The sequence below is a fragment of the Pithys albifrons genome, chromosome 5 (genome assembly GCF_047495875.1).
Source record: "Pithys albifrons albifrons isolate INPA30051 chromosome 5, PitAlb_v1, whole genome shotgun sequence".
NCBI classification, from domain to species: domain Eukaryota; kingdom Metazoa; phylum Chordata; class Aves; order Passeriformes; family Thamnophilidae; genus Pithys; species Pithys albifrons.
In genome coordinates this window covers 66,498,351-66,520,473 of record NC_092462.1, presented here as the reverse complement: position 1 = coordinate 66,520,473, position 22,123 = coordinate 66,498,351, and the positions used below count along the sequence as shown (strand labels likewise).

Here is a 22,123-nt window from a genome sequence, read left to right as displayed (position 1 = left end):
CTATTAATGGGAAATTTCTATTTTCGTGCAGGCGCTATCATGGCATTTAATGCATGACCAGATTCCATTAAGTGTAGATCTTCAGGCTGGCCTGGACTGTTGCTGTCTGACACTACAGCAGCCTAGTCTCTGGAATTTGCTGTCTTCTGCAGCTCATGCGACATATGCTTGCTCCTTAATTAATTGCATCAGATTTATCATAGAAGCAGGTGAGTGCAGTTTGAACAGCTAGGAGAAAATTTTGTTAATAAATTGTCAGCCATCACTATCAAATGCTGAGTGAGTGTCTGGAATATTTTCTTTGAGTCCTTGTTAATTATTTGTTTGAGAAATATATATTTTTACTACTTTAATTTCTCATTTAAAATTTTGTGTTTACTTTTGAACATGGGAGGTGCCTTGGATATGTTAAACATTTGACTACTATGTGATGTTGATTAGAAAAATGGAATATGAAATATGCAATAGCTGTATCTTTCAAATATTTTTCTCAAATCCAGTTGCTGTGGAACCTGGTAATCAACTTCTTAGTCCTGAAAGAAAGAAGAATACCTCAAGACCTTTAAGTGAAGCTGAAGTTGATTCAAATATACAGAGTAAGTAAATGGTGAATTCCACTTTACCTTAAACTTTCACTGAAGAAATATCTGAAGGTACCCTTTCCATTACGATTATTTTTAACAATAAGATTTCATATGAGACCTTATTTGTATTTGGTAAGTGTCTATTAAATATAGATTGACATGTTTTTGACAGGTGCAGTTGGGTTTTTTTGAAAATTAAACATTAATGCAGATTTTTCTTTTGGGGGATTGTTAGCTGTGCAGCATGCTGAGGTTTTTGAAGTGTTGTGGGGTTTTCAAATTTCATGAGAGACAGGTAGAATTGTTCATTTTTCCTCTGAAGAATGGCAGATTCATTATCTGCCCTTCTACAGCCTGGGACCAACTCTGTTGAAGTGAAGGTCAAGTGTACTCTGAGCGTGGACAGTAACATCCTCCATATCCAGCTGTCCTAGTTAAGTAAGATATCACTTACATCTACATATTGACCTGCTTCTCAGATTTAGCATAGAGACCGAGACTGTATTCTCATAAAACAGATTAGTTTGGTCACTTTAAAGTCCCATCAATGTTCAGTGTGGCCTGTTCTTGCTGGGGTTGGCCCAGGAGCTGCTCTGCTGACAGATCTCAGGTACTCGTGATCTCCAGCCCTGAGACTGGCAAACAATGCAGGCCATTGCAGGGAGGTTATTGTGGTACTCATCAATTAACTGAAATATTCTAGAACTTTTCTTTGTATGTGTCCTAATTGTGGTTTTGTTCTTTTTAGTTGACTTACTCTTTTGTTAATAATTCTTTGGGTTTTTGTCTTTCTAAATCATGTGTTTTTTGAATAGATTCATAAAACTGAATTTCTTTCTCTCCCAACAAAGAAAGCAAGCACATCACTGCAGCGTGTGAAATGATAGCTGAGATGGTGGAATGCCTACAGACTGTGTTGTCACTGGGGCACAAAAGAAACAGCAGTATCCCTGCCTTTCTTACTCCTGTCCTCAAGAACATCATCATCAGTTTAGCAAGGCTGCCTCTAGTGAACAGTTACACAAGAGTCCCTCCCTTGGTATGTTAATTATGCTTTGTTTTCAGAACTTTCAAAGTTATTGAAAAGCTTTTTGAAAACCAAACATGGTGTTGCATCTTAAGTTCTACATCAGTAGGACTTCAACCTTAAGTTAGTTTGATCAACCTCTTTGCCTTTTTAAACATTGAATAGCAACGTTGTAAAAGATACCAAATAAGAGTTCACACTGGACTCACAGATTTGATTAGCAAGGAGTGTAGATGCTCCTTACCTTCTTAGGTGAAAACATATCTAGGTGGTAGTTTAAGAAAGAGCAAGCAGTGACATGGGTGCTTTATAAGGGCTTATATTTCATACTGCTCAGTGGGATGGCTTAACCTGGAAAGAGTACAAAATCAACACTAATAACTTCTTTAGCACACAGCATTTTCTGCCATGCCAAGCACCCAATGTTGCAGTGGTGCTGAGGTGTCTGACCTAACCCAGGCATTTGTGGGTGGTACCACACGATGGCATTCCATGCAAATACCTGTGGATAGTACCGTTCTTTTCTAATTCATCTTGGGTCTTTTCGCTCATGTAACGTGGATTTGAGAACATCTTGTGATTACCTCCATGTATTGTTAGCACTGTGAGATGACTTTGTTTCAGTAAACTTCCAAACCTTTATCAGAAGCATACTTATTAGGTAGAGCAAAAGAGGATTCCTTGATGTATGCAAGGTCATCTCTCAGGCCTTTCTGTTCCTTAGCAACTGTTTTTGAGGGGATGTCAACCTTTTTGATTGGGACTTTTTTCCCACTCTTGGATCTATCTGTATGCCTTTCCAGGTGTCAGTATTATGTGAACTGTTTTCCCTGAATTCCCTTTCAGCATCATTTCTGCACAGTCTAGGAGTCACCTGGCATTTAACTTCTGAACTGAAATATATGACAGGAACTTACTACTTTTATGTCTGAACTTAGACCGTAAGACTGAGTAGTTTATCAACTGTAAGAAATGTGCACACACCCCCCCTAAAATTAGAAATACAGTATAAAGTGTATAAAAACTGTATTAGATGTTTAAACTTTCTCCAAGTTTTGGATAATTATTTTATTTACTGATGTCTCATTGCTTTTGAATAATACCTTATATATTTAGAGCTGTCATGTAAATACTACATCTGGTTTGGATCATTAAACTTTCATAATATTTCTTTAGGTCTGGAAATTAGGCTGGTCACCAAAGCCTGCAGGTGATTTTGGCACAGTTTTCCCTGAAATCCCAGTAGAATTTCTTCAAGAAAAAGAAATTTTTAAGGAGTTCATCTATCGCATTAATACACTTGGTATGTAGAAATTAAAATTACTACACTTGGTTCTGATTGGGCATATACCCATGTCATGAAGTTGCTGAATATCTGGTACTGTTGGCTTACTTTTACTGCTTATGTGGGAGACAGATAATATTCAGAGCAGTTTAGTAATTGTGCTGCAGTAATTCTTACATGTTGTTCAATGCAGAAAATGAATTATAGAAATAAAAGCAAAAGCTATTCCAACTTAGGCAGATAATTTCAATGTACTCCTGCAGAATGGCCACTTGTTTTCTGAATCATAAAACTTGACAGTATTTTTGAGAATATTTTGCTTCCCCTCAACTTTTTTTCTATTAATGCATAGCTTATAAATAGAATTTAGTGCCAAACTCTCAACATTTAAAATGAGATGGCATCACTTTAAAGCTTCTGGGTATGTTAAGGTTTGCTGAAGGAGAGCAGTGAGGCATAAGAGTTCAAGTCTTTGTCAACAGATGGGACTGTCAGGGGTAATGCATCAAATTTTCCATATGATTACAGAAATTCTTTGGTTTTTTTTGGGTCCATCCATCCACTCCTTCACCCAGCCTAAGGGTTAATACTTGACTGATCTGTGGTGTAGCACTTTGATCACTGTGATGTCTAAGATACTATTCTCATTTTTTGTTCTGTATTGATATCATTGCTATAAACTGCAAGGTATTGTTCACGAACCCTCTGCAGCCTTTTGTAGGTAAAAATCTGGTTGGGAAAACTTTGAGAGGTGCTTGAATTTTAATGGTCTATTTCTAGGCTACTTGGTCATTTTGCTTTTAGGGCATGAAGATTCCTTGGATCATTATGGGTTTCTCCGTGACTTTGTTTTCTGTGAGAATTGGCCAAATTTCTCTATTATTTTCTGTTTTGTGAAAACCTGATAGATCTCAATGCTTTGGAAGTTGACAAAGTAATATTTAAGTGTCTAAAAGCAATAACCCAAACAGGACCTTTCCAGTAATAATGTGCAGAACCTTCTAAGGAGCTCATCACTTCCAAAAATAGAAAAGTTTAAATGTCTGCTCTAGTGATTATACAGAATCACAGAATACACTGAGTTGGATGGGACCCACAAGGATCACGGAGTCCAACTGTTATCCCTGCACAGGACAAGCTCCAGAGTCACACCCTGTGCCTGAGGGCATTGTCCAAACATTTTGTGAACTCTGTCAGGGTTGGTGCTGTGACCACTGCCCTGGGGAGCCTGTTCCATTACAGAAATGCCAAATTGAATAGGAAATGGTATAAAACTAAATGTTATAAAACTGTGGAAATTATGTACCATTTTTTTAAATGCTGTTCCACATTTACATTTGTATTAAGGCATAAATGGCTATCTCTGATTCCACAGGATGGATCAGCCGTACTCAGTTTGAAGAGACTTGGGCTACTCTGCTTGGTGTGCTCGTAACTCAGCCTATTGTAATGGACCAAGAGGAGAACCAGCAAGAGGTAATGGGGTTTTTAAATTAAATATTACTTAAAGTAAGAAAAATATTTCTAATAAAACTGTAAAGCAGAAAAGAAATGACTAAAACTAAGATTTTTTTCTGGTTTTATTTCCTTGTCTTCATATCCCTGTGAGTAGGGAGACATCCATCTTCTGTCTTTAGGCTTCTGCAAGCATGTAAATAGTGTGGAAAAAAATAAATTAAGCTATTTCAACTTTGTACTGGTACATCACTCAACAGAGATCAAAGTTTGCTTGATTAGATGTTTGCCTTGAGGCACTGAAGGAACTCCAAAAACTTTAAGTGTGAGAGAACTGTGCCTTTAGGAAATATACTAGTTAACTGTAACTAGTATGTATTACTGCAATTACCTGTGCTATCTAATAATCAAACTTCAAGGGGAGTTTCTCTGGTAAGATTTTTTTGGTAAGATTCTTGACTAGAAATTAATTCACTTGGAGATGCATGTTCATGTGTCTCGTGCCCAGTGGTAGACTGTATATCAGATATCTGGGCTTCTAACTCAGGAAAGTGTTCAAAATTCAGTGGAGGGCATTTGGGGATCAGAGCTGAAGAAATTTATAGCAAGTTTGTGTCCAGTTTATGCGCCAAAATATATGTGTTTATATACCAATTTCTATACCAAAATATTCATGTCCAAAGAAGGGCAACAAAGCTGGCCAAAGGTCTGGAGCACATGTCTTATGAGGAGCAACTGAGGGAGCTGGGAGTGTTTAGTCTGGAGGAGCCTGAGGGGAAACCTCAATGCTCTTCCCAACTACCTGAAAGGAGGTGGTTGTAGTGAGGTGGAGGTCGGTCACTTCTATCAGTTCTCAAGTGAAAGGACAAGAGGAAATATTTTTAAGTTGCCCAGTGGAGGCTCAGATTGGATATTAGGAAAAAAAATTTTACTGAATGAGTGGTTTGGCATTGGAATAAGTTTCCCAGAGAGATGGTGGAGTCACCATCTCTGGAAGTGTTCAAGAGGCATCTGTCTGTAGCACATGGGATTTGGTTTAGGGATGATTATGGTCCCGGGGTGGTGGTTGGTCTGGAAGGTCTCTTCCAACCTTGATGATTCTGTGAAAAGCCAAGATGAATTTATCTATCATGAGAGAGATTTTCCCTCTTCAAATATCTTAATCTGCCAACAGACTGATTTTACTAGGTAGGTTCTACTTCTCTGACCTGAAAGGTTGTTTTCCCAGGCTCGTTCGCAGTCCTGATGTAGGTGCAGGAGCCTAAAGCATTTTGAAGAATTCAGAGGGTAGATGTCAATGAATTGTGGATCCAGGGTAGCAGACAAAGGGGTTTGTTTCCCTTCCTACCTAGATCTCAGACTCCAAAGAGGAATAGGGAATCATCATCCCTCTTCCCGGGGTTAGTGTTTTCTGTTAGTTTTGCAGGATTGGACACCTTGACTTCTTTCTACGTAATGACCATTTTGGGTCAGACTTTGGGCAGTTTAGCTATTGATAGTTCCTTATTTGGAGTGTAGAGAGTATTTATTTGTGGAACAAGAGTAATATCACTCTTTCCTTTCCAAAGCAAACCAGTATGTTCAAAACCAACACTATTGTAAGTTTCAGTATATTAATATTTTCTGAAATAAAAATACAATTTTTTTTTTAAGTTGAAGATTTGTTATCATCTTATACACTTTCTTGTGGTGTGATGCTTTTTTCAACAAGTAACTAATGGGTACCTGCAAAGAAAGAAGCTAAACACTTGAAAAGTTCCAAAATGGACATCATGAGGTTTTAATGCTGTTGGGATAAGAGAGGATGCATGCAAAGTGGCTCATGGGATGGAAGGATGTGTTCCTGCTGCAGTCAGTGCTTTGTATGCCTTGTTTATGTCAGATAGATCTCTGGGTGGGAAGAAGACTGGATGTCAGGCTTATTAATGATACTTCAGTGAAAACTGAAGGCCTTTGGCATTCTTTTTTTCCCTACAATTCAAATTACAGTGAGTTCATTTTACAGGAAGATACAGAGAGGACCCAAATTAATGTTCTTGCAGTACAAGCCATAACCTCCCTGGTGCTGAGTGCAATGACAATACCTGTTGCAGGCAATCCAGCAGTCAGTTGTTTGGAGCAGCAGCCCCGCAACAAAGCTTTAAAAGCTCTGGACACAAGGTATTTTTTTTACTTATTTTCGAATGCATCAAACTTGTGATTAATACATAATTGTAATTGCTTAATCAAGCTGTAGCAAAAATATGTATACTATTTTCTAAGCAAGAGTATATATAGATGGATGTGTTTACATAGAAGTTCCATGGACTTAGTTAGCATCATGAACCTGCTGAGTTAAAAGACTATCTGAAAAAGTCTTTTTACAAGTCTAGTAGTGTGCAGAATGTATTTCTCAACATTTTTCAGTTTTAGCATCCCTGATAATCAAAATAAGCACAGACACATAACATTGCAGAGTAAGTCTGTAAAAAACTCTTGAAGGAAAAATCTGCCTAAATTGATTTCTGTCGGGTTTTCAGGTTTGGGAGGAAGCTAAGTGTTATCAGGGGAATTGTTGAACAGGAAATCCAAGCAATGGTATCCAAGAGAGATAATATTGCTACTCATCACTTATACCAAGCTTGGGACCCTGTTCCATCACTTTCTCCTGCAACTACAGGTAAGAGCTTGTGTGGGGGTGGGAAAAGGGGAGAGTGAATTTCTTTTACATATAAAAAGTAGAAAAGATACTCTTAGGAAAATTTGTTTGAAATCCAGTTTGCAGAAAACAAAGCCATTTTCACATCTACTGTTTTATGCACTTAAAAAAATTAATCTTGTGTTTTGTTATAGGTGCTCTTATCAGCCATGAGAAACTCTTACTGCAGATCAATACTGAACGAGAAATAGGAGATATGGATTATAAACTGGGACAGGTTTGTTTAAAGCTCAACTTTGAACTTGACTTTTATTATATTTCTTCCAGTTTCTGAAAAATTAGTTAAGAAGAATTGCTTAACATCAAATGGAAACTAAAAGCTCTGAGTGATGCAGGTTAGATCATAACTGGGTGTCTCTTCTCAGCCAGAAACCTGTGTGTTGCCTGTCATTTAAATGAAAAATGTATTGGGCTTTTAAGATTTTTCTAGTCTGACTGTATGAGTGTTAAATGTGCTTCTTTGTTATTTGTTCTTCTTTTTTGTGTGTTTTGCAAGGTCTCTATACACTCCATATGGCTGGGAAATAATATCACTCCGTTGAGAGAAGAAGAGTGGGGTGAGGATGAAGAAGATGAGAATGATGTACCTGCTCCTTCCTCACCACCAACCTCTCCTATAAACACCAGGTGTCTTTTCTTCTCTTTCCTTTGACTTACTGATAAACTTTTGCCCCTTCATGTTGAGTTCAATAAGCTGGGTTTATAAATTGGATGCTGGTAAATAACTGTGTTATTCCAAATCTAGTATTTTAGCAGGGCTTAATAGCCATTTTAACACCTGTCTGTTGTGCCTTGCAGGAAACACCGGGCTGGTGTAGATATACATTCTTGTTCTCAGTTCTTGCTTGAACTGTATAGCCAGTGGATATTGCCATCAAACCCCAGCAAGAGAACACCAGTCATTTTGATCAGTGAAGTGGTGCGATCAGTAAGTCTACATTATTATTCAGAGTCATAATTGAGTTTGTTACCCAGTACTCAGAGCTAAGCAGCTTTTATAAAGCATCTTTAATGTATGAAACACACTGAAATTTCCTGGCAGTGCTGTTGTATGGGCAGTACAGAAATATAATTTGAGCAACTACAACATAGACTGATTTAAGCTCTCTAAGAATCTGGATTGCATATTCTGTGACTGCCTTACAAATACTTTACTGTTACTATTTTACTTGACTGCTTGCTGAAACAATCCCTTTGTAAGAAAATGAAGATGAACAATAGTATATTAGAGAATTAAATTGACTATTGAAGTGTAGAAGCAAAGCTAAAGAACACAGGTGGAATATGTCTTGATAGTCATAATTCACCATCATAAAAGACTTAAAATGAAATATCCTTGCAAGAAAAGTATGTGTTGTGTGTTTTGGTATGGATTAGTACATTGTAAATGGCAGTGTTTCTCCATATCCCAGAATTACTTAGTGGATTTGATTTTGTAAACCTTTTAGGAAAAAAGGGACCATTCGGAGGTAATTGTTGTCCAAGATGAATTGTGGAATTAATTCTGGACAATAACAGTTAATAGTTATTTCAGACACTTGAGTAAATATTTACACATTTAATAGATAAATCGAGGAATCTTTTCCTCATAATTATAACAGAAGGGAGAGTCAAATTTTGGCTGTCTTGTAATGGACTTCTTTTTTTATATTCAATTCCAATTTCTGTACAGCTTCTGGCAGTATCAGACTTGTTTACAGAAAGGAATCAGTTTGAGATGATGTATACAACACTGACAGAGTTGCGAAAGGTGCATCCATCAGAAGATGAGATTCTTGTGCAGTATTTGATACCAGCTACTTGTAAAGCTGCTGCTGTTCTTGGAATGGTAAGAAATTCTCATGAAAGTTTATTGCAATTTCCTGAGTGTCTAGGTAAACTCATACTTAGCTTCTGCTGCACAGGCTGGTGTACTTGCTAAGAGGGTTTTGTCTCTGAGAATACCCCTTAGTCATCTGCATGGCTGTGAGAAGTCATAGGGTAATTATCCTGGGCTTTCAGAGCTTGCAGGCATCATCTCCAGTTGCCCCATATTCAAACAAAAAAAGTAGTTTGGCTTGAGATTTTTTTTTGAGCTTTGAGTGTAATTTGATGTGTTTTTTGGTCTGTCTTAGTTCAGTGTTGCCATTGCCCTGGACTCCTCATTTGTTACATTTCAGGCCAGAAATGAGGACTTGTGGAACAGCTTTTGCTAGATTTGTATTGCAGATGAATGGCTGGAATCTCATGGGGAGCTGGGACAGTGCATTTCATGAATCTGTAGGTCAGATACCCCTTTTCTTTCTCTCACTCTTCCCCACATTGTATCAGTCTGTCCTTAAACGTGTAGCTCAGAAGTGCTTCCCAGTGGATATTTCAGAGTGGAATTATTTAGGAAAAAAATCACTAATTTTAATGTAAAGCTATATGGGTAATAGTGATAAGAGAAGTTTTGAAAGACTTCTGGTGTACAGCTTTCAGTTGCAATTGTAGCAGCAACTGCTGAAGGGAAGGCTGTGAAAGTGGTAGCAAACATTCAGAAACAGTTTTAGAGATCAGCTTATTCTGACTAGGCTGTAATTTCCCACTCATGAACTAATAACACCTTCTCACAAGCAAACAGCTGAATATAACAACTTAGTGGGAGTAAAAAAAAAAAAAGTTGATTCCATCAGGACTGACTTGTTGTCCTGTGCTCAGTTATGTAGAAAATCCACTTAAAAAGAGCAACTAGAGAGTACACACTGTAAAACTGGCCTGTATCTTAGATAATTCATGAATACAGGGGCAAGGCAAAGCAAATAATATCTACTAAATACTTAAACTGTAAGAAAAAGACTTTTCAAAATGAACACTTTAGAATAGATTTTGCATATTCTGGTATGTTGTTGTACTTCAATAACAGGGAGTGAAGTATCTGATACCAGCTTGATGTTTGAATACTAAACATAGGCTTGTAAAATCATTTAGGTTGGAAAAGACCCTTAAGGTCATTAAGTCCAACCATTAACGCTGCCAAGTCCATCACTAAACCATGTCCCTAAGGATGGAGCCTAAGGAGGCTCAGGGGAGACCATGCTGCTCTCTGCAGCTTCCTGAAGGGCTATAGCAAGGTGGTGTTTGGCCTCCTTTCCCAGGCAGCTGGTGACAGGACAAGAGGAAACAGCCTCAAGTTGTGCCAGGGGAGGTTTAGATTGGCTATTAGGAAGAATTTCTTCACTTGAAAGGGTTGTCAAGCATTGGAACACAAGCAATGGAGTTGCCATCCCTGGAAGTGTTTGAGAAACAAATCGAAGTAACATCCATCTACTAGTTAATCTGCAAATCATCTCTTACCCGATTGCATTATATGGCCAGACTTTGTGAACGCAGATTTGGGCAGGGCTCTCCCCATGTGCCCTTCCAGCCTGCGCAGTGGATTGTTTAGGTGAGGCACAGCGTGCACAGAACTGGCCCCACCCTTTCAGTCCCAAGGTCCATTTGCCACGGCCAAGCGACCTTGGACAGTGACAGGGAAGTCCTCGGGACTGTCACAGCACCCGGTACTGACCGGGGTTGACCCTGCTGAGCATCCGAGATGTGACGCGATGGGATGGCAGGGAGGCTTGAACTGCCAGGGGACTGTCCCTACTGAGACTGGAACTCAGGTCCTTGGGATTCAGAGTCCAGAGCACTCTCCTTTACACCACAGGACCGCCCCTACCTGATTGCATTGGTATTGTGGCATTTGATTCAAAGTAGTTTTAAGCCAGGCTCTGGTTCATGCTCTAGTTTTTGCTCTTCAATTTGTTCCAAGTATTTCCACATTACAGGACTTGCCAGTATTTTATACCAGTGTGGACTCCTAATGAATTCTCTTGTTGGTTGCATTAGGATAAAGCTGTGGCTGAGCCAGTGAGTCGACTGCTGGAATCAACCCTACGGAGCACCCACATGCCAAGTCGGATTGGAGCTCTGCATGGAATTCTTTATATCCTTGAGTGTGACTTGCTTGATGAGACAGCGAAGCAACTTATTCCGATTATCAGCGAGTATCTGCTCTCCAATTTGAGAGGAGTAGCACAGTAAGACTCTTTCCTGCTTCGCCCCTGGTTCCAAACTGTTGCATGTCTGTGTGATGAGAAGAGTTTTCTGTTGTTTGTGGCTGTCAATATATCTTAGAGCCGGCTGCTGTATCAAGCAGGTTTTGGCATTTTCATTGAAAATGTCATCCAATTTTACATTTATTTAGAGAGCAAAATTATATTTGAGGGTGAGAAGACTGATAGTTCAGGCTTTTGTCTCTTTGGTAAATTGTCCTTAAGCCTCATTTTTCTGTCAAAAAGCACAGTCATGGAGTAAGACTTGCAGGATCAGTAACAAAGTTTATTTCTCCTAAACAAGCCAGGCAATGATAACTTGTGATTACATTGCCTGACAAGTCCTTGTGTTTCACTGGATTTTCATGGTAAGCTGTGTTCTCTTATGGCATCTTGGTTATACTTTTGGGGAAATTTCATGTGTAAAAATACTTGATGTTTCTAAGAATTGTTTATGGTGTCTCTGTTTGTGACATAGGCAAATTTGATGTGACCACTGATGTTTTTGCTTATTTACAGTTGTGTGAACATCCATAACCAACAGCACATCTTGGTAATGTGTGCAGCTGCTTTCTATTTGATTGAGAATTACCCACTTGATGTAGGGCCTGAATTCTCTGCAGGAATCATCCAGGTATGTTGTGATGCCTCCAGCCACAGGTCATGTGACCTGGGATCACCACACAGCTATCTTTAACACTTAACTTGATTATCGTGGCGTAGGTATGCTTTTGGGTTCAGCTTCATCAGTTTGTCTTACTACCTGATGGCATTCCATACTAGTTGCAGTGGTGTGGTACTAGAAGATGTCCTACATACACCTCAAAACCAGGCAGTTGTCTCTGCTTTATTTCAGATGTGTGGAGTCATGGTGTCTGGAAGTGATGAATCAACGCCCTCCATTATTTATCACTGTGTCCTGAGAGGATTAGAACGACTCCTCCTTTCAGAGCAACTTTCTAGGCTGGACAGTGAGTCACTGGTTAAGCTGAGTGTTGACAGGGTGAATGTGCAGAGCCCCCACCGAGCCATGGCAGCCCTTGGACTGATGCTGACTTGCATGTACACAGGTACTCCCTGTCATACCTCTGTGCTGAGAGACTGGCTTATAACAGTGCTAGTTTTCCTAATTTGTTGTTGTTACCAAGAGTAAAAAGGTTTTATTTTAACATTCACAGTGTACTTGTAATAAATTATTTTGGTTTAGGAAAGGAAAAAATCAGCCCCAGTCGTATCACAGATGCAAATCCTGGTGCTCCTGACAGCGAATCTGTGATTGTGGCTATGGAACGAGTGTCTGTCCTTTTTGATAGGTAAGAGAATAAAATGTTTAAATGGGGCACTGGGAGGGAAAGGATTCTGTTCATCACTGTGGGGTCACTTCTATATTTGACAGTTCTCATATTTAATTAATGATACTTCTCTCCTTACTATTGCTTAACAGTTACACTCCTAGTATACACAGTAAGGCTGATGGAATTGCTGAAGGCAGCACAAATGTACAGGAATGTAAATGAAAAACAGACATGTCCTAACGGATGCTGTGTGTTGCACAAACCATAATACTTCATAAATGTATTTCCAGCTCCCTTCAGGTCAAACTCTTAAGAGCTTTTCAGGATGTCTTCTACCTAATCAAGGATATAAATCCAGTTTACAGGAAATAATTTTTCAAACCACCCTAAGAGTTTAAAACTTTTTTCCCTCTTCCCCCACCCAAGGGGTGCTCTTTCCAAGACTGTTAAGTAATTGCAGTGGAAGGGTACAGTGAAACTTCTGTATTCACATGGAACTCATTAATGGAAACATTTCAAACCCCCTGTTTTGATCTGACAATCTCAAGCTGTCTTAAGTGAGTATAGCATGTTAGATTTTGTGTAGTAGTTTGTGGGTAATGGTTTACATTTTTTAAAGTATTCAGTGGTTTTTCCATAAAACTGGGTGAGGGTTTCACTTCTGCACTCAGTGAGACAGAACTAGAGCAGTACTTGAGTGCTTTTGAAAATATCACTCTGTAGAGTTAGCAAAATAAATGTGAATACTACAAGCAGAAACTTAACTTTTGCAGGGAAGAATCATATGATGACAACTTAACTTAATCTTGACATATGAACAGATGCAGCCTTTGTTAGAAAGACTTTCCAATCAGTATTATTTAAGCAAAATTGTCTTTAGGTTGGAGTATCTTTTCCCCTTTTTACAGAGCATCACAACTTGCTTTTCTTGTTTGGTGTATTGGTCATTCTGATCTTAAAAAAAAAATTGCAAAGATATTATGAGTGGAAATTATCATTCTGCTTATAAATGGTCTTTTCTTTTTTAGCTAGGAGTGGTGATCCCCCTGTCCTTTTTTGTTCTTGTTTAGTTTTTTGAGCATTCCTTTTGGTAAGTGTCACATCTGATTCAATTCCAGACCTTCAAAGAATGTGGCTATTTAAAAAAAAAAAAAGGAGGAGTGTAGGAGGAAGGACATACCTGTAACAACTTCTGACAGCTTTGATAGACCTCTCTGGGTCTGTTACTAAGATTACATGAAGATTTGGATCCATCAGTGTTGAGAACTTGCCTATCTAGAGATGAAAGTAAAATGTTCTTTCTATTGCCAGTTAAACTGGAACAGAATCTGTACTGGAATTTCAATCATAAAATATTTTCTTTTTTATTATTTTTTTTAGGATCAGGAAAGGATTTCCTTTTGAAGCCAGAGTAGTGGCTCGGATCCTTCCACAGTTCCTTGATGATTTTTTCCCCCCACAAGATGTAATGAATAAAGTTATTGGCGAATTTCTGTCCAATCAGCAGCCGTACCCACAATTCATGGCAACAGTAGTTTATAAGGTAATATTGATACACTTACTTTTCTTCATAAATGTTTCAGATTTCTAAATAACTGACAGCTCAGTCTGAGGGGCAAATACCAGTTTTGTTAATTAAATGTAACAGACCGGTTGCAGTGATTGAGCTGTGCTGCTGTGAGGTTTGTCTTTGGGCAGCATGGAGGACTAAATCACCATGTGACCTGGAAGCCAAAGCTCACAGCAGTACAGTTCAATCACTGATAATGAGAAAATAAAAGCAGTATTTCTGACCAGACCATGGATCTCAGGGAGCCATCCCAGGTCATCTGACCTTGTGAACCCAACAGTGAAACCCCCGTGGGCTCAGTTGGGCTTCTGCATTTTGCTCTTCAGCTCCTACTGTACTTGTGCATCACTGGAGGGTGCATGTGTACATCACATTTGGTCTATAAAAACAGGCACCGGACAAGTCTTGCATGTCTCTGTGATTACTTCAGTTTGGCACATATGTCATGAGTCCAGTTCACTAATTCTTTAGACTCAGAGTTGTCTCCAGGAATCTGGTTTGTGGACCTCAGAGCTTTGGAGCTGGAGAGAATCTTTACAAGAGAAACTAAACTCCTTCCCATGCCTTTATTCCTGTGTACAATATTTTTGCAGGTGTTCCAGACACTGCACAGCACTGGGCAGTCCTCAATGGTCCGGGACTGGGTGATGCTGTCTCTCTCCAATTTCACACAGAGGACACCTGTGGCAATGGCAATGTGGAGTCTTTCCTGTTTTTTTGTCAGTGCTTCCACCAGTCAATGGATTTCAGCAATGTATCCTAAAAAAGACTGAAAGAGTGCCATTTCTGGGTAATTATAGTGATTCTGTAAAGCACATTGATAGCCTTGAAAGATAAGAGTACAAGTTTAACACAAAAAAGGGACAGTTTTACTGCAGATAGTAGCAGTGTATATTGCTTTGTGCTGTTGGTACCTCAGGAATGAGGGGAAAAAAGACAATTTCTAAAGGGATTAGGGGAACAAAGTTATCTGCAACTGCTACAGTAAGATCTGTTCCTTGTGACTATGAAAGATGATTGGTAAAGTCCGTCCTTTGAAGCTTTTTAAAAGCTTCACCAAGATAGCACTACTGTGACCTTTAAAAGCTTTGCTTTGTATTTCTTCTGCAGGATAAAATATATTAAAAAAAGAAAAAAGTCAACAAACTCAAACTCAGGAAAATTATCCTCTACATACAAACTGTATTTTGCAAGAGTCCCGCTGGCTGTGCCTTGCAGGAATAGTGAGCTTTGGCAATGGAATGGCATTGGCCAAAATAAATTGGAACAGCCAAAAGACATACATAGGTGCTGTTAGTGCTAGGTTTATTTAAAAACAAATAAACCTCTCAAACAAACAGAAAAATAACTTTTGTGTGTTGTAACCAGATGTAGAAGTGGCTATTTGTCATGTTTGAAACTTCCTAATGACTCTCAGTCTCAGCAGTGCTCTTTGGCTCTCAGCAGTTGCTGATTGCATTGTTTGCTACAATGGATAAAGAAATACACTGCTAGATTGAAATTAATTTCTGGGGATTAGAAATTGAGTGATGTTAATGAAGAAGTAGGATTTATGTAGTTGAACTGGTAGATGACAGTACTTTGCACTTGAACATTGTTGGTTAACTCAAAAATAAACCATTTTATTGGAGAACAGTGTTTAACACTGCTATACCAAAAGATGAGCAACTTCTGTCCTACTAGGACCTTAACTTACATTTCAGTCTTCCACATATAATCAGCAGAATGGGAAAATCAGAGCAAGTGGATGTTAACATCTTCTGTTTGGTGGCCATAGACTTCTACCGACATCAGATAGATGAAGAATTAGACCGGAGAGCCTTTCAGTCGGTGTTCGAGGTGGTGGCAGCTCCAGGGACCCCATACCATCGCCTGCTCACTTGTTTGCAAAATGTCCACAAGGTCACAGCATGTTGAACATCCTGATGTGTAGTGGAACTGCATGACTAGTGTTGGAATATGAATTATGGGAAATGCAAAATCAAGAAAACGTCTGGGGTTGCATTTGTGATAAACATGGAGTTTTACTTCCAGCACGCATGGACAAGTGCTCTGCAGCACTGGATATCACCTGAGCAGTCCAGTGTAGTTCTGGCTGACACCAGGCACCTGGGAGTGGAAAGAAGTATGTCAGTGTTTTTCAAGTGGTGTTTGGGACTAACCTGAGACACACAGAGTAGCTGTAAATATGAGCAAGTACCACATGCAAGGTCACTGGTATTCCTTCTCTTCCCGGTGTTCAGCTGAAGCCCCTGTGGTGCACCGGTAAGACACTGACAGAATGTCACTGCTGCAGTCATTACCCAACTTCATAGTTTATGTACCTGTATATACTGGTGTGTAGTACAGAATAGAAATTGTTGTCTGATGTCTCTCCCAAGCAAGGAAAAGAGAAAATGGCTTTTATGATTTACAGTTCCAGCATGTGATTTCTCTCTCTGGACTTTCCGAAACCAGTGGTGTATGTGTTGGTGATACCGGAGATATGGTGCACATACGTAACCACACGTTTTTCTTTTTTCTTCTCAGGATTTAAAGTTTGAGTACGGTATATCAGTGAAAGAAATTTTAACTTAAATATTTCTATATTATGTACAGTATGTAAAATTTTAAGATGTGTGGTGCATGAGCTGTGCTGTAATTGGAGATGAACAGAAGCCATGCTACTGAATGTCTTGACATCTGTATTGTCCTCATTTTTTTTCCTTGTGCTTGAATTCATGTTCCTTTTGGAAATCCATCTTACTGTACAGATTACATCTTGTTTTGCATCTCACTTTTTCTTAAAGTGCTTTAAAACTGGAATATGTTGATTAATTTGTCTTGAGAAACTGTACTAAGGAGGCATTCTTGTGATCAACTTTACTGAATTATTTTGAGACATGATGGTAAAAAAAGAGGACTAGTTACTCTGGATCAAACTTTAGATACTTAAGAAACTGCTCTTGCTGCAGAGCATTTTAAGAGACAAAATGGTGCAAAGCTCCCCAGTAGTCAAACTTTCCTGACTGAGACCATGGAGTCACCTGAATTCAAACCACTCGCCTGGAAACAAATCTCTGGTGGCAGTTCAGAACCAGAAGGCTGCTGTGGTCTACTTGGGGACTGGCTAAAGTGTTCAATTACACAACCTCTTTTATTACCTGTTGCATACACAATGCTTTAGACACAAACAGTACAAATAGCTGTGAATTTCAGGACACTACACAGGGCCAGATTTAGCTTTTACTCACCACCCAGGGAGCACCATTGATTCCTAAGCTTTACATGAGGAAATCCAGCACAGCATTTGTCTTTAGTTGTATTTGTTATAATTCTTTCATTACAGAGAAATGATACCTTGGTTTTCAGTCAGATCCTACATTTAACCTCTTCATTTTCTTATCACACCTTTTGGTGACACTTGGAAAAATGAGATAGTGTTGTCAGGAGGAGCATGTACTGTATGTATTTCTGTATATAATGTATATGTTGAAATTATACACATGTGACAACATTTAATGTATACAGATGTGTATATTTGTATTTATTAAACCCATGTATTTAAACTAATTCCAATCTAGACCAAAAATTGTTGCTTCTGCCCATAAATTGATTACAAAGGAATTGTCCACTGGTGCCACTTCCTTTTAGAAACTGGTAGAGGAAATTGATAGTGTGGGCAGTAGAAACAACTGTAGATGTTGCTGTATTTAGCTCTCTACAGATCTTACTATCTAGAGCAATTATTTCTGCCCTTAGTTGGGTTACTCTTCTTTCTTGGGCCACGGCACTGTGGTGAATTTTAAAAGAAACTGAACAGGATTTCAGGAAAAAAATTAATAAAATAGATACTGTTTGAAAGTTTTTGAGTTATATTGGAAATTATCCTAATTCTGATAAAAGTAATTCCAGGCAGTGAGCTATATTGCCCTGTGTTTTCATTAAGGGGTAGTATAGATCACTCTTCCCTTTTGTAACCACCAATAATTGTTTTGTACTGTAAACCCACACACCAGTCAGTTTTTGTATGATATATAGTTTAAGTGAAGATATTTTTGTAAGCTATTTTCCAAAATTTAAAATAGATTTTAATATATTTTTTAAGCATCAGGTTAGTCATATTCTCACCATGTAACAGTATATGTTGTGTTATGAAACTGTTAAATTCTTCCTAATTTTAAGCTCCTCATGATTAACACAGACTAACTGGTTACTTTACCTTGGGATCAGGGAGCTAGAACCTTTATGAAACTTTCCAGACCAGTTTGGGACTTGCCATAGAATTTTTCCAACCACTGAAAAAATACATTGAAGTCACCATGGCTGAATTAAAAACATTAGATGTGGCAGACTCCCTTCCTCAAATGCCCATTGCCAGCCTTAGAGCAAATATTTGCATTACCTGTTTCAAGACAAGCTCTAGAGCTGATGCCATCAGTTCTAACCTCACACAGATTCATTGGTAGTAATGACTTCATCTGTTTTAACCTCTCTTGGAGATTTGTCTTAGTATATACACCTCCTGTAATGTGTCCTAAGTGTCTAAAGAAAGGCACCTCCTCTTAGGAAATTCTCTGTGACCTGAAGGGATTGTAGCTTAAGGGTCTTCCGAGTGTGCAAACACACTCTGGTAGTGCTTCACTTGCACCATCTCACTGCAGCACCTTCCCTGTCTACTTCCTACATGTTTGCCATGCCCTCATTTCTTTTGGAGTGAAATCATAGTCACAATCACCCTGTCTGCATTTAGTGACACAAGCCAAGAGGTGTGTCACAGGGGCAGCAGCACAGTGGGCACTGAGAGATACCAATGCTCAATTTAAAGAAAATATCACTTGTCCCTTGAGACTGACTTAACACCAGATTTTATTTCACAGAATGTTTTTAACTTGCTGTAGACAGAAAGCTCATTCTGAAAGTCAGACTGTTCATTTTTTTCATTGAGAAGAGGATAGAAATGTATTTGGGTTTAAGACTCATATTTGGTCTCCTGGCTAAATAGAGCAAACAGCATCTTTGCTGTGCTTTGTAGTGAAACTGGCTTTTCTGCATGAGAGGTATGGCAGGACTGGGAGCATACTTGTGACAGATTAATGTTTAAAACTTCATTTATGATTCAGTTGTCAGAATCTACTTTACTGAAAACATATAACATGGCCCTCCTCTAAGAACACCATATGCCAGCCAACTTGTTATAAATGGGTTTTGGGCCAGCTACCCACTGGCCCATTAAATAAAGTTTGATTTGTGTTTCATTTCAGCATGACCCCTCCCTTGGACTGAGTGCAAGAGTGGGGGGTTGGAAACTACAAGCCATTGTAAACCAGTTCTTATTTGCAGGATTCAAAGTTTTTTTTTAATGTTCTTTTCCAGCTGAAATTGAATGTGAGTTTCTTTAAATCTTCTCTAAAGTGTATACTCAGATGTCAGTTCTTGCTTAATGCATCTAGTGAGTGACTGTGTGTTACTTTGCTTTGGTAGGAATGCCTTCTCTGCACCAAGACATTGCTTGTTTCTGAACCACCAGCAGCATTCTGAAAGCACTGCGTAATGAGTGAACAGGTTTAGATCAAACGAAGGGGGGAACAAGTGGAACTTTTGGGGTTAAAAGTAATTTGTTGATATTTAGTAGATTTGCTTTAAGTAAGAGCATTCTGTCTCACCATTCTTTTTCAGTGGCTGTGAACTATATAGCAGATACGGAGGTTGTGTCAAAAACACCTCAAAGACAGTTCTCCAAGAGCAGCAGACCTCGTTTGTCACATGATTTTGTGGAGCTGTCAGGGCTAAGCATTTATACTTCCTAAAGAAAGGAAATTTTAAGATATAATGAGCAATAAAGATAGCAATAAGCAGTTTAATTAAATTCAGTCATTCAAGATTGTATCCGGTGGTTGAAAGGGATGGGGTGGCAGAAGATGAGGAACTGATTGAGTACATTCGTTGCAGAGATCAGAATTTGTCCATGTACAATCCCAACAAAACTTTCTACTAAAGGTAGAAATCAATAAAATGACAATGGTAGGTGCTTTGCTCTTTTAAAGCAATTTTGGTTATAGGGATACAATTGATGAAGGTTACAAGAGAGCAAAGTACTTTGCTAGTTTTTAGGTAGTTTAAGTATTTTGAAGTGAAAACAAGCTGCTGTAAAAACTAGAGTAAGCAGTGTAGCAAAATTTTGGGGAAATTATGTTAATTTTACCTAGTGCTAAGATTTTGGGTGAACTCTTTGTGCATGCTACCTAAGTATCCATTAAAAATCTTGAGAATCCCACAGTCACACCCAGGAAAGCTTCTAATGTATATCAAATTTTAGCTGTATTCAAGTAACTGGGTATAAATGCTGCAGAGCATTTGTGAAGCATGTGCTGCTTTCTGTCCTGTGCGTTTTGTGTGAGCTTATCATTCCCATCAGTCCGTGTATACACACCAGCAAGTTGGATACACTTGACAAGGATAAGGTAACGCACCCTGTGGTGGTGTTTAGTTTGAGGGCAATGATGAGCGAAGCTTGGAGCCCCAACCTGAAAAGAAACTGTACTCAAAGGAAAAGGAAAGCATATAATTTTAGATGTATGTTTAAGTTGAAAACAAATGCTGAAAATACTGCACATTGAAACTAAAAGAAAAAATAAAATATAATTATTACTGTAAGTGATTTTTCTCTGGTTATTTAAAAAAAAAAAGGTCTTGATGCATTCTTGCTAGAGTTTTCTCCCCAGTATCTCTTCAGCAACTATCAAATAAGGAGTGTTATTAAGATACACAAAAATACTTGAACTCTCTGGAAATGTAGGTACACTTCACAATCACAGGGTTCTTTGCTATTAACCAAGAACTGTCATAGTTGAGCTTTTAATTGTATCTGATAGTCCTGCTTGCCTAAACTTATCTGGGATTCTAGATGAGATCAGAAAAGGCAAAATTTAAGAGTACAGCTGTATTTGTGAATGAGAGTGTATTTCTCTGCAGCAGTCCTGGGGAGGGATAATGTTACACAGGAGGAGGAACGGTTTAACTTGCCGAAGGTTGGTTTCCCAGCTGTTAGGCTGCATCTTAAAACAAGTTTCTGGGTGGTCCTGCTGCTGAACACAGTGGAGGATCTCTTGCAATACTCAACTGCTCAGAAACATCTTGTTTTGATTAACTTTGCAGCACTTGGCTGTTCTCTGGAAACTCTGGCATAAGGCTTAAAGTAGTAGCTTAATGTAGAAAGCACGTGTTGGTTTTGTCCTCAGTCAAAATAACTTTTTTACCTCTCGTGTCTCCTTGTCGGCATTAGTAGCGAGTGACCAGCCATTCCTGTCACCTTTTAGTGTAGCCGTGGAGCCGAGGAACAGAACAATGCTGGGTAAGTTTCTTTGTCTTCAGAGTTGAAGGCTTGTTTAAATAATAAAGTCTTCATCTTTTTGTCACTCAGAGAAGAATACCCATTTATTTTCTGGAAATATTATCCCTAAAAATTAATTGTCAGGCACAGGGAAATGAAACATTGCATTTAGTAGACTACAACTCTTGAATTTACTGTAACTTTTCTGCTTTTCCCACCACCTCTCCTGTCCTGTATAGATGTTGGGCTTTTTCCCTTCTTTTTAGTCAGTACAGCTCTCAGAGTATTGCAGCCATCATTTGGGAATTGGCACAGCTCCACCCCACTTACAAGACAAAAAGCTTTGATTGCTTGTAGAACTATATGTAATTATACCATAAGTTTTGCATAACTGCGAAGAGATGAAAAGATTTGTAACTTGTAGGTTTGTTAAAAAGTTAGAAGTAGGAACATGAAAAAGTTTATGCAATATATAGAATGGTATGTTCTGAGCCAAACCTCCTGTTCTTCTATTGCAGCCATAATTTTGCCTTGATTTTGTTTCTGATCTTTCCCATGGTGTGCACATCCAAGCATGGCAGAGCAATCCTTACCCCAGGTGCTGTTTTCGTATCCTTCAAACTGCAAATGTCATGGGTAGATTTTGATCGAGTGCAACCTGATTGTTTTACCTCATTATTTACATTTTGGAGTTCTTTCAGCCAGGCCACAATGTTTGGGCTCCAAGCAAAATGCATCCCTGAGGGCTGGGTTTGACCATGCACCAGATGCCTACAGAGCTGGGAGTCAGGTTAAGTCAGACCATTTCAATATAATGGTTTTGCTAATCTAGCTCATCT

At 38.7% G+C, this 22,123-nt stretch overlaps 1 protein-coding gene across 2 annotated transcripts in view; it reads left to right on the top strand.

The window, feature by feature from the left end:
- HTT (huntingtin) overlaps nt 1–20,675 on the top strand; it is an 83,062-nt gene extending 62,387 nt beyond the window's left edge. For both annotated transcript variants that reach the window (XM_071556900.1, XM_071556899.1), the window contains 18 exons: nt 32–209; nt 501–596; nt 1,436–1,623; nt 2,788–2,914; nt 4,272–4,372; nt 6,357–6,511; nt 6,871–7,010; nt 7,184–7,266; nt 7,546–7,676; nt 7,848–7,977; nt 8,722–8,877; nt 10,902–11,092; nt 11,627–11,741; nt 11,964–12,177; nt 12,315–12,420; nt 13,783–13,945; nt 14,566–14,726; nt 15,676–20,675. In XM_071556900.1, the coding sequence (XP_071413001.1) occupies nt 32–209; nt 501–596; nt 1,436–1,623; nt 2,788–2,914; nt 4,272–4,372; nt 6,357–6,511; nt 6,871–7,010; nt 7,184–7,266; nt 7,546–7,676; nt 7,848–7,977; nt 8,722–8,877; nt 10,902–11,092; nt 11,627–11,741; nt 11,964–12,177; nt 12,315–12,420; nt 13,783–13,945; nt 14,566–14,726; nt 15,676–15,889 (2,649 nt within the window). In that variant the 3' untranslated portion in view covers nt 15,890–20,675. The remainder of the gene's footprint in view (nt 1–31; nt 210–500; nt 597–1,435; nt 1,624–2,787; nt 2,915–4,271; nt 4,373–6,356; nt 6,512–6,870; nt 7,011–7,183; nt 7,267–7,545; nt 7,677–7,847; nt 7,978–8,721; nt 8,878–10,901; nt 11,093–11,626; nt 11,742–11,963; nt 12,178–12,314; nt 12,421–13,782; nt 13,946–14,565; nt 14,727–15,675) is intronic.
- The last annotated feature ends 1,448 nt before the right edge of the window (nt 20,676–22,123 follow it).